This window comes from Vigna unguiculata, chromosome 3, assembly GCF_037176805.1.
Source record: "Vigna unguiculata cultivar grain cowpea cultivar isolate G323 ecotype 2 chromosome 3, ASM3717680v1, whole genome shotgun sequence".
Lineage (NCBI taxonomy): Eukaryota > Viridiplantae > Streptophyta > Magnoliopsida > Fabales > Fabaceae > Vigna > Vigna unguiculata.
The window spans coordinates 63921061-63934567 of NC_140794.1; the positions used below are offsets into that span (position 1 = coordinate 63921061).

The following is a 13507-nucleotide window of genomic DNA, read 5'->3' on the forward strand; positions in this document are numbered from 1 at the left end:
ACATGTGATAATTAATAATTATTAAACGGTGTTTTGAATTTTTGAGTTGTTAAAAACACACTGGATTTTTGCACTTTTTCTGGATAAGCATGTCAAGATATAATAGAGAACAACACAAGTATGAATTTAGTTTAGAGATTCAAAAAGCATACTCGATTGTTTTTCGTACCCAATCCAACTAAAAACAAGACACAATTAGTCAAATGCACAACCCATCTTTCTTAATAATCAATTTAAATAAACTCTTTTTACCCTCACTCCTGTCATATCTTATACACCTTTTTATCCATATTATTACTTCTCAATGGCACTGTCTCTGAATGCACAGCACTCTCTCAAATGAAAACCATGATTTTGGTTGTGTTCTTTTCTTTTATATGAGTTTTCCCAATCAATCATTCATAAATTATTGTTTAAATCAGTTTCACCCAGGATAAATAGTACTTGTCTGTATCAGTTTAAATCAGTTTCACCAAGGAATTTATTTTTCTTTTTCCTTTTATATAGTCATCGGTTTCAATAGTTCCAAATTTCCCATTCCACTGAAGAAATATATGCATGAAAGACTCGAACCTGAGTTCCAAAATAAAACAAACTTTTTCCGTGCAAAGACGTACCTCCTAATTTCCTATTAATATATAGTTAGAGAATTTTATTCAAAATAACATGTATGTGAAACACAACAAAATTATCTTAATTTCGTAAAAATGACCATTTTATACAAATTTTGTGTAAATGATTTACACAGTGTGAGCGACTATTTGTTTTTAAGGAGGATATATATTAAGAATCCTTCTTTGCAGGAAGCAATACACGTGTTTTTATTTAAACCAATAACATTTATCCATCTACATTTGATGGAATATAAGACACTTTTGTTTTAAAAAATAACCAATGAGCATCGTTACCAGTACATTTTTTATGAAAACATTTGGATAGAAATTATGATTCTGTGTTTTGTCGTATTTTTATAGAGAGCGGGTGGCAAGGGAGAAAAAAAGAAAAAGAAAGGAAAGAAGTGTTTTACTAGTACCAACAAAGTATTCATAAGGTTGGACTCATTGTGAATCGGACACTTGTTATGGGTTGAGATTAAAGAAAGCCTTCTTTTATGCTCCCCAAATGGCTTCGAATCCTTCCATATTGATTCCCTCAATTAACTACTTCCTCAATCTTTTCTCAACTGACAAGCAACTACATTAATTTGTAGTCAGAAGAAATATATGAAAGGAAAGATAATACTCCAAAGCAAATAAATGTTTGAGAAACAAAAAGAAGAATTAGTTAAATAATGGTGTTTACATGTGAGAAAGAGTTTGATGGTGGGGTCATATTCCCAATCAATGCTTGGGCTATATAGACAGGGGTCCCTATATTTATTCTTATTAATCTTGTACATGAAATGAAATTTGACAGTATACCCCAAAGCCAAAGCTAGTGGTACATGATCTTCTCGGTTTTACTACTAATTAATTCCTGCAAAAACTCACATGCACATATGACATATCCCTATCAGCATCAGGATTCAGGTACGTAGGTAAGTGTTTTGAAATAATAATGATAATAGAAACAACAATGGTGTGTTGGGGTGTTTCTAATTATGTGAAGGTTTTTTAACCCACAGTCGTTGTTGACATGGGTGCAACCAGCTGTAAATCGTTCCCTTTCCAACATAGTTTCTTGTCGAATTGTAAGGAAAGATATGAAAAAGAGCATTCTGATAACATTTCAGAGTGATGGTCAGCCATCCATCTATCCATCCATCTCTGGCAGCAGCAAAGTTGAAAATAAAATTTCCACATTAGTGTAAAGGGAGAAAAAGAATCCTTTCAAAAGCCCTGTAGTGTAGCTTAAACACTCAACACACGCACTCCAACTCCACCTCCCAACCCAATACATTAGGCCCCATATCTGTTTTCTGCTTTCTTCCCAACCCAAAATTCCAAAACCCTTTTTGTTTCTTTCTCTCTCTCTCTCTCTCTCTCTCTCTCTCTCTCCTCTGTACTTAAATCCTCTTTCCTTGGCCCACCCACTACTCTCTTCCCATCACATTACCTTTCAAACCTCTTCTCACTCTCTCTATATATACACCCAACACCACTACCATCAAACTACAACCCTCCCTCGTCTGTTACAAGAGGGGAAAAAAATGAGAGAATATTGGACCTCTCTCGCCTCACTTCTCGGTGTCTTTGCCTTCTGTCAAACCATCCTCCAGGCAGTCTTCCCACCGGAGCTCCGTTTCGCTTCCGTCAAGCTCTTCAACCGGATCTTCCACTGCTTCTCCTCCTACTGCTACTTCGACATAACGGAGATCGACGGCGTCAACACCAACGAGCTCTACAACGCCGTGCAGCTCTACCTCAGCTCCTCCGTTTCCATCACCGGAAACCGCCTCAGTCTCACACGCGCTGTCAACTCCAGCGGCTTCACCTTCGGGCTCGCCAACAATGACAGCATCGTGGACACCTTCAACGGCGTCAACGTCCTCTGGGAGCACGTGGTCACGCAGAGGCAGGCCCAGACCTTCTCCTGGCGTCCGCTCCCCGACGAGAAGCGTGGCTTCACGCTCCGGATCAAGAAGAAAGACAAGGCCTTGGTCCTCAATTCCTACCTCGATTACATTATGGAGAAAGCCAGCGATATCAGGAGGAAGAACCAGGATCGTCTTTTGTACACCAATTCCAGAGGCGGTTCCTTGGATTCCCGGGGCCACCCCTGGGAATCTGTGCCCTTCAAGCACCCCAGCACCTTTGACACATTGGCCATGGACCCTCAGAAGAAGAGAGAGATCATGGAGGATCTCCAGGACTTCGCCAATGGACAGTCTTTCTACCATAAGACTGGGAGGGCTTGGAAGAGGGGTTACCTTCTCTACGGCCCTCCCGGGACTGGTAAATCTAGCATGATTGCTGCTATGGCCAATTACCTTGGCTATGATATCTATGATTTGGAGTTGACAGAGGTGCATAACAACTCTGAACTCCGGAAGCTTCTCATGAAAACCAGCTCCAAGTCCATCATAGTGATTGAGGACATTGATTGCTCTATCAACCTCACCAACAGAAACAACAAAGGTAACACCTCGGTTTCCGCTTCGAGGAGTTACTACGATTCGGAGTTACGAGGTGGCGGCGGCGGCGGCGGTGGGTGCGGTGAGGAAGGTGGGAACACGATTACCCTGTCTGGGTTGTTGAATTTCACTGATGGGCTGTGGTCTTGTTGCGGGAGTGAGAGGATTTTCGTGTTTACCACCAACCACATTGAGAAGCTGGACCCTGCCCTGTTACGGAGTGGGAGAATGGATATGCATATTTTCATGAGTTACTGTTCGTTCCCGGCGCTGAAGATCCTGCTGAAAAACTACCTGGGGTGTGAAGAGTGCGAGCTGGAGGAGACGATCTTGAAGCAGTTGGAGGAGGTGGTGGACGTGGCGCGTATGACTCCAGCGGATATCAGCGAGGTATTGATCAAGAACAGGCGCAAGAAGGAGAAGGCGGTGGAGGAACTGTTGGAAACGCTGAAGGTGAGAGCGGAGATGAACGAGAAGAGTGGGGTTCTGATGAGAGGGGAAAATGGGGTAGAAGAGGAGGAAGAAGAAGAGCAAGAAAAAAGAGCTTTGGACAGCGAGAGTCCTAAGGAGGAGTCAGAAATTGAAGACAATTGCAAAGAGGAAGAGGAAGAAGAGAAGGTGAAGTGATAATTATAATAATAGAATGGAATGAATACATTGAGTATAATGTCCAATATCGAAGGTGAAGGGAATTTTTGAAGGGTGGAGAAGCTTAGCTAGGGTCTCTAATTTGAGAGACCGGTGTATGGTTTAGTTTTGAAAAAAATAATAATAATGGAGTGGTTTTACTATTTAGATATGTAGGGAAAGTTATCTGCATCGCGAGATAGATGAAGATTTGTTTTGGGTGTGGGAAGGACTTTACACCCTGACATGGTTGGGGAGCCAGCTGGGATGTTGGTGAACACCTGGGTGCACATGGCATGGGAAAGGTTGGTAACCTGATGGGACTTGTAGGGAATAATGGTGATAAGTAGGGTAGGACTATTGCCTAATGACAAATTTTAATCATGCATTCCAAAACTCTCTTTATTCTAACCCAACTCTCATCACAATGCTCAATACTACTTACTAAGCTTATGTTACTTAATTCTGCTTCTTTGGCTTACCAAAATTAAGAACAATTAATACTACTTCACTTGTGCGCTATATCACCTACCCCAAATTTAACAACATACACATATAATAAATGTGTTTCACATTTCACTGATAGAGTATTTACATCATTATTTTTGGATGCACACGTGTCTGTGCGTGATTGGATAATGGGAGTTGAAATTTGATTAGGATTTGGATAGGATTAGAATAATAAGAGGAGAGGTAATGGATGGAAAAGAAGTGATGAATAGGGAGATTTTGTGTTCGGAAAAGGAGGGTATAGAGGCACAAAAGCAACTAGAAAGTCTTCTCATACAATGAAAAAAAAGTTGACAATATTTGGTTGTTGATTTTGATATTGAGTTGTAAAGGCTATGAGGTTAGTGGTGTGTACTTTAAGAAAAAGGGAATGTACCAAAAAACAAAAGCCTAAAGAGATCACACCTTGCCTCAAGGGTAAGTTCCCACAACTCTCACATGCAACAACCTTTCAATTATTATAACATCAAATGAAATCAACTCACACCCAATTATTATTAATCGCATTTATCTATATAACTACACTGTAACTTAATACAATTATTACGCACTTATAATTCTAACTTAAATATCACACTCATTTTTTAAAACACCATCAATTATTACTTCCACATAAAATCATCATAAAGACATTGTTTACTTTTCTTGAAAGTTTTTTTTTTCCCATTCTAAACTTCAAATTCTTATTATGCACATAACATGCATTCATGAGTATCAGAGGTAAGCATTTATCTATTTAATGTACGTTTTTGCTTTATTGTGTTTTAAAGATTTCTATGACCTTTTAATACATGATTGTTTTTAAGTGAAAGAGGCCCACCCTTCCCAAAATCAATTTATTCCTTATTTTAAATAAAATCAAATTAATATTTTTAATTTTCTAATATATACAATCTATACGACAGTTCATATTTACATTAATATTTTAAGCAATAATTACAATTCTTTACATCATCCGCAATAAATGTTTTATTATTTGCATATGTTATGCTTAGAACACGTAAATGCTTTTCCTCCTTATTTAATTTTCTCGCTCTTTCTTAACCTTCAGAACCTTTACATACCACGTGCTGACATTAATATATATATTTATTTAATTCAATGCATTCCAAATAAAAAATATTTTTTTATTAGTATCAAAAGGACACTTACAAACAAAATTTGAATTTAGTTGGACTTTGTACCTTATCCTCTCCTTTTGTTGGTAGGTGAAGCTGGAACATAATGGTATTCTATAAGGTGGAAACTTTTCAAATCCAACCACTCGGGTTTATTTGATATGAATAACAGAGAGAAATGCCAGTAACGATAGAAACATGACACCTTAACACTTAATAAGAACTTGTTCACAAAGTTAATAACTAATCATAATAAAAAGACCAATGTGCTCAATGGATGTTTACTCATTAATAAGCATTTCGCCCTTTTAATACTATTTTTAATTTCATTTTAAAATAATATATGCATACACTTAATTACCCTTTGGTCTCATTATTTATTTGTTTTATTCAATTTGATTTCTCTGCTAAAAAAAATCAATCAAATTTCTTTGTTTTAAAAATGTAACAATATGACTCTTTCAATGTTCAATTAAGTTTCTATTTATTTTAAATACTACAATGCTACCCTTTCATGTGTTAAATTAAAAGTAATATTGTTACTTGTCAACAATTTTACTGCCGCGGAGGAAAAAGTGGTCACATTGTTGAGAGGAGTGACAATGTTGTGTCGGTTCAAAAACTTGGCATGCAAAATGCGGATCAGACCGGTCCTAGTCCGTATTTTTAATGTGGATTGAAAAATTTGACCTGTTTTATATAAATGTGGGTTGGTAGGATAACCTGTTTTTTCAAAAAAAAAATTAATTTTATGATAAAATTTTTATGTTTAATAAATTGAAACTTTTTAACAAATTCATAAAATTAAGCAAAATTTTTGGAGAGGTGAATGATAAATTTATAATTCAAAATTTTTATCATATTCATATTCGTACTTTGCCATACACAACGTATTCTTCAAATTTTAGCACATTCAAAAATACATTATACTTGTCTTTTTAAGTCATATAAGAATTTGTGTTCATATAGAAGTCGAGAAGAAAATTAATCGATATACATAAGTGCAAATTTTTTTTATGCGAGTTGTGCACTATGCGGGTCAAACTTTTGCAGACTAGTGAGCTTAATATATCGGCCCACTCTGCGTTTTTTGGCGGATTGCAAACCAGTCTGTCAAACCAAGTCCACATTGTCATCCCTAATTGTTGAAATCTTTAATGTTGTCTTTTGATTCACATGAGTACTGTTCATGCACATGAAAAGTGAGTTGTAGACGTGTTGATTCCACTTATTTGTACTGATTTAAGAGGACGGATTTGTACATGAGTTGCAGATTTTAGCACTCTCTAAAATGAAGAGAAATGCAGGAAAAGACAACAAATCACATTGAAATTACTTTATTGTTCATGTGTTTAACAATTTAATTTACTTGTATTTATTACTTATATATATATATATATATATATATATATATATATATATATATATATATATATATATATATATATATATATATATGTGTGTGTATATTAATAATTATACATATATATTTAATTACTATTTTTTAAAATTTTAATAATTACAATAATAATTAGTATTATAGAATAATAATTATTATTATTCAAATAAATATATTTTGTAAATAAATTAATTATATAAAATAAAATAAATTTAACTAAACATGGAGATAAAAATTAAATAGTCTATATTATAAATTATTTCAAGTTATCATTGAGAATAATAATAATTTATTATAATTTATTAATGATAATATAATAAATTATATTTTTCTAATTTTAAATAACATTTTTAATTTTATTTTAATATCATTTCTTATAAAATGGTAATTACAATTTATTGTATTAAAAATTATAATTTATTAAATTTTATCAATCACATCATATACAAATTTCCATAAACTTTCTACTTAAATTCACTCAAATCATACCATTTTTTTCCTTAATCCAAATAATTTCATTTTTACCTGTAAATCAACTCAAATCAACGGAATGTACTTTTTCAATAACACACCTAAATTCAAACACAACGTAAAATATAAGAGTGATTTGAGTGAATATTTTATTAATAGTGAAATCAAATTGGACAAAATAAATTAAAAATCAATTAAGTTTGTGGTTCTAATAAGCCATGTATCATACTCATATATTATTATAAAGGATAACAAACCGTAATGATATAAACAAGTTCAGGATGAATTCTTATATTACTTTTGATAGGACGATATTTTATATGTTTTTGATAAGTTACGTTTAAGTTTCTAGCAGGATATGTTTAACACAATGTATTGAAAGATATAGTTGAAATTCTTTTATTAGAAAACACCGAGAAGACTCACTGCATCTTAGACATAAGTTGTTCATATCAAGATTTTTACACTATTTACAACATTAAATTTTAAGGTTTGATGTTTAATGTTTGTGGGTTTATTTTTTATATTTATTACTTAACTCTTTTTTTTTATTAAGATTGATCACATTTCGAGTTTTTTACACAAACTTTTGATATCATTTTCGTGATAAAACTTTAAGACCTAATATTTGATGGTTTTATTTTTTATATATTTCTCCACTTTTTACATTATAAGAAAATCTTGTGTTAGTGACTAATGATAAAAATAATTAATTATTATAATGACCAATTTGAATATCAATTTATAAATTAAAATTTGTTGATAACTAAAATCATTATTAAGTTGGTCACTACAGTAAATTGATCTCTAGATTAGTCATTAATATGAACTACCAAAACAATTGATCTTTAAATTGATTAAATTGATATCTAAATTGGTCACAAATAAGAACAAATTCATTTACCAGTTTTGTTTGTAGTAGTTACAACCTTAATAGATATTATGGTGTGACAAATTCAGAGATTAATTAACTATAATGATCAATTTAGATATCAATTTATAAATAATTTTTAATTTATAAATTGATATCTAAATTAATTATTATATTGACTAATTATTTTTATTTCTAAAATTTGGTCATTAATAAGATATTTTATTATATTGTTATTTTTATTTAAAAGTGAGACTTTCAACTTACTTAGGTTTGGATTATTAACAAACATCAAGTATAATAAATTACCAAAATGATTGAGACGTGAAGATTTATGTACTGTGAAACCATGAGATATTGATAGAAACAAGATGTGCTCGGTCTCCAATCCTATTTTTGAATCTAGCACGTCCAAAGCTTTTTCTTCAAGTGCGAAGACAGAGTCAGTATTGTTGGTGGTTAAGGAATGTGATTGTTCCTACTTCTTATTCATTGCAAGGTGAAGGTGACATAGTACACTTTAGGAAGAAGAAAAGTCGCTCGTGTGAGGTGTGAATAAACTCTATTTGTTTTACATAGATATTAAACATTAAATTTTCATTTATTTTGATATATTATTTTGGTCATTACAATTGTACTAGCCAATTTTTTTTATTGTATAAAATAAAAGTGACATAATTGATTTATGTATGCATTAATATATATATATATATATATATATATGAAGTGATTATTTAAAAATATTAGTTTAAGGTGATTTAAGTATGACAAATTATTCTAAATTTGTGAAATTAGATTTTTTATTTTTCTTTATTTTTAATCTTGAAATATTTTTTCTTATTAATTAAATTGATAATTTAATTGAACATGATCCGACTAAAATTAGGTTAATTTGAATTACATAATTTAAAAATAATAACTCAATTAAGTTTGTTGAGACTAATTACTGTATTTTTTTAATTAAATTAAACTTAACTCTAAAACTTGTTTGTTGTTGCAGAAACAATAAAAGATTATAATGAGACACAAAACTTGCATTATTCAATTTTGAAATTTTTTGGATGGGTAATCTTTGATCTTGTTCGATATGACTTCGTATCTTGTTGTTGGAGAAGACATTTTGAAGGTTATTTATAGAAATGACTCCAACTATCGTAAAAATAACTCAAACTATCAAGTCAACAAGAGTCTCAAAGTCAAATTTTAATTTTCAGTATTAATAAATTGTGTATCTTTAATTACTGAGATCTACCTATATTTATTTATAGAATATTAATTACAATTTTAGTTTATTTATGGACTTGACCCTTATTTAGACTTGTATGGACCTAATTCAAGGCTCACGCTTCAGATTTTTCAGATTTGACATAAGAGTGTGGGTAACTTAACTGTTTTATTTTAAATTATAGTATGCGACTTTTTTTGAGTAAATAGTCTTTTCTAAATAAGCGAGTAAATGGTCCTATGTTCAACCCCTTATTCAATTTTATGTTTGGAGAGATAAGTTAACACCAACTATTTTTATATTATTACACAAAAATTAATTCGTGTGTATTTGTTAAAATTTATTTTAAAAATACAAAATAAAATATTTTGACCAGAGAGAAAGAAAGAACCTTTCTCACCATCGTCAAAAGTCTAAGGTGTATATGGCGGCGATTTTTCTTCAACGGACAAAGTTTTACCCCATGTTCCTTACTTAGTGACTAAGAATAAATTCACTGATTAAATTTAATGAAAACAATTCAAAATAGTTGACTGTTATTACACTACTTTCATGTTCAACATTCAAAAGATCAAAAAGCTCACCTATTCTGATTCATTTTCAACGATTGATAAATTTTTATATTAAAAGTATCTGAAAAGTTAAATTCATCATAAAAACGTTCCTGATTCTTCCTCGGGTTGGGTCTGTTTTCTAGATTTGAAAACAGAAAAAAGTTTCTCTCTTTGTACCTATTTAAGGAATCTATTTCAGAACCTTTATGAAAATCAGTTAAATTAATGTATATTAATAAATTTGTTAATATTTTTTATTATAATATTATCAGATAAATATTGGTGATTACTCATATTTTTGAAACATATTATGGCAGAAAAAACTTTATATCATTATTTTAAGCTATTATATTTTTTTTTCATAAAAATATGTAAACTGATTAAAGATATTTAAAAAATTAATGTAACAGATAAATGTATAAGCAATTATATGAAAAAAAAATAATATATAGGAAAGAAGTATCTAAGATAAAACTTGCATTATGCATTTTGAACAGACTATTTTTGTAAAGTTTATCTTCCTATAATGTGGTTGACAAACCAGTCTGTTTTTTAGAAAATCTAAAAATGTTATTTTAAAATGTAAAATTTGACTAAATTTTGACTATCCTAAAATCTAACAATAAACTCCCGATAAAAAAAAAATCAAATCCAAAAATATTATATAATTTAAGTTGCCTAAAAACCAATTTATTTACTTAATCTATAATTTTATATTACATTAAAACATTGTATTATCATCCTTCAACAATTATTAGACCATAAGTTGACATAACTTTTATAGAGCAGCTTGTATACAAGTAAATTTTGAAATAAAAAACATTTGTATAAGTTTCATAAATAAATAAAAAAAATAATGATATTTTGATAACTAAATTTTAATAATTTTTTTTTATAATTTAAAATAGTATTTTGTAAGTAATTTTGAAATATAAAAAAAAATAGAAAGTCATTTAAAATGTTATTTTAAATTATAAAAAAAAGTTATCAAAATTTGGTTGGTAAAAATTCATTTTCCATAGAGAAAAAATATACCCAAGAAAACAATTTAATAATTATCTTTCCTTTACAATAACCAAGTAGACACTGGAAATAAAAACTTATCACCCAAGTTCTGTAACTAAACCAGTTGTATTGTTTCGCTTATAGCTGTTTCTGCAACCTGAAGTTTTGCAGGAATTGAAAATGAGTGATTAATAGGAATTAATTATTGAGTGAAAGTGATGAAGTGAGGCATTGGTCTAAAAACACAGTGAGGTCTTTGTGAATCACTCGAAAACAGCAATAAATAAGTCATGTGCCACTTTCACTCACTTAGAATAAAACACGACCACACACTCATATATGCAAGCAAAACACATGTTGGTTTCAGAATTCTACTTTTTGGTGGTGTCCATTGGTAGTGAAATAACATTAGGAGCAAACAAGGACGCTGCTATGTATGCTAACAAGTCCTTTTTGCTTTTACTCTTTCTCTCTCTCTTTCTCAGCGTTTTGGTGTCATTTTCTCGGTTTGAGATCAATGCAAAGATTTTTATTCTAATGGTTCCCTTTTGAGGCATATATGATGCCCCACCAAAACCAAATAGAATGGATGTGATTTCGTTTTGCCTTTCTTCCTAACCCAACAAAATTATCCGTACTTTCTCTCTTTCCATACAAAAAGTCCGAATAATTTCAACGGACCCAACTTATTCACATACAACAATCTTACTTTCAGATGCATTTCAGATTTTAGCTGAATCTTAGACCAAATAATGCAATCCGTGAATTTGTATTTTCATTAATTTACATTAATTACAATGTTCTTTCGGTATATGCTGCACTCTTTTTCTATGTCCCTTTGGCTTAAAAGAAATGGTGGCCACTAGTTAATTCTCTGCAGAAAAGGAAGTGACAAGAATCAAAATACCTGATTCCTTCAAACTCCACAGAATCAGAACAAGTGAATTTGTTTTTTCACTATTGCAACCGTTGGATGCATTCATCGATCCACCTCTTTCTTTGGGAGTACAAAGAATCAGATACTCTCGGGGACCATGCACGAATTGAATGGTGAAGGTTTTGTAGAATGATAAAAGTATAAATGGAATTTTGAAAATGAGTTATGCATGGTTGGCATTTTCAAAAATAATGGCAAGCTGCCAAAACAAAGGATTCTTCACCAGAAACGACTGGGATGTTTTGGCGTGTAATGTAGTTTCTGTTTCTTTTTTCAAATCTTTTTCTTATTATCTCCGATTATTGTATAAAACAGACGTTCATATTTATCAATTAGGTGCATCAAGACATGTTAAGAACACTTGTTCCCTATAGACGTTAAAATAAGTTTCAACCCGTGAGTCAATTCAATCTATTATGGATTCGAGTCGGACTGATTCATGAATTAAAACTCATTTTGACATATCTAAATTTACTTATTTTTAATCCGATTCGTGGTGAGCTAATTTGTATAAGTCGGATTGACTCACTTTGACATATCTCATTGTTCTCTTCATAATTATAACGGATAAATCAAATCAATTATTTGGAAGTTTTAGTTTTCTTTAAATTTTTACTTTGCAGCGATTTACATATAATTTAATATTTGTGCTTAATTGAGATAAGTTTTAAAACGTTAAGAATTTTTTGTTTTTTATGGTCATTGATTAAATTGAACAAGATTTGATAGTTATGAAATATTCTGGTTAAGGGTTAGATCTCTATTTTTATTAATGAACCACCCTATACAGCCGTCTAACACATGGCCGGTCCAAAATATATTTAACCTTAAAAGCAAAATTTAAAGCAGCACTTTATAAAATTAGTAAAAGATATCAAAAATGTTATCTTAAATTTGAATATTCTAATCTACATTTTTTTTAAGATAAATGAAAGTGAACAATACACGTAAGGTGTATTTTAAGAAAAATTAAAGTCATAACTTATTAAAACACCTTTAAAAATAATGAGTGAATGTGTACATGTCCACTTTTTTTTTTTTCCTTCACAACAAATTAGTTGAAATAATACATAGTTTTGCTTATTTTTTAAAGTATAGCTGTCATTTGTTAAAGCACTAATTTTTTAAAACAGATGAATACTAACAATGCTGTTTGAATTTATTTCATATTTTATAATTGACAATAAGTTAATTAATTAAAGTTTCCCGTATGTACATTTTGTCGACATATTTTTACTTAATTTTATAGTTTCATGAAACTTATTTCTCTAAGGATTCGTTAATAACTTTTTCTTTTCCCCATTATAGGTGTAAAATGTTTCCGATTCTGTTGGCAACTATTTTTCTGTCCAAAAATATAGATGTGGATTGAACCTTCCATTATTAATATTTAGCAGTTATATTACTTCTAATTATATTATATATATATATATATATATATTTATTTATTTATTTATTGTTACTTTCTTGGAATCCTTTTCAAAATACAACTATTATCTTTATATAAGAAATTTAAACATACACATTTGTTACAACTTAAAACATTTATCTTAATTCTTTTCATGATAAAAACTTTCTCTATTATTTGATACATCACGTCATATGCTTTTATAATTTCCTTATGCAAACTTTCATTTTCATATTTTCAATAAAATATTATTTTTCTCGTGTTTTATAAAACACTAACATGATATTAAAAGAAGTATACTTCCCACAT

General features: G+C 30.5%; 1 protein-coding gene across 1 annotated transcript; it reads left to right on the forward strand.

The window, feature by feature from the left end:
- Positions 1–1890: 1890 nt before the first annotated feature.
- On the forward strand, positions 1891–4096 carry LOC114178908 (AAA-ATPase At5g57480-like). Its single transcript, XM_028065055.2, has one exon. It carries the CDS (start codon positions 2150–2152, stop codon positions 3698–3700), a length of 1551 nt encoding a protein of 516 aa, XP_027920856.1. The 5' UTR covers positions 1891–2149; the 3' UTR covers positions 3701–4096.
- The last annotated feature ends 9411 nt before the right edge of the window (positions 4097–13507 follow it).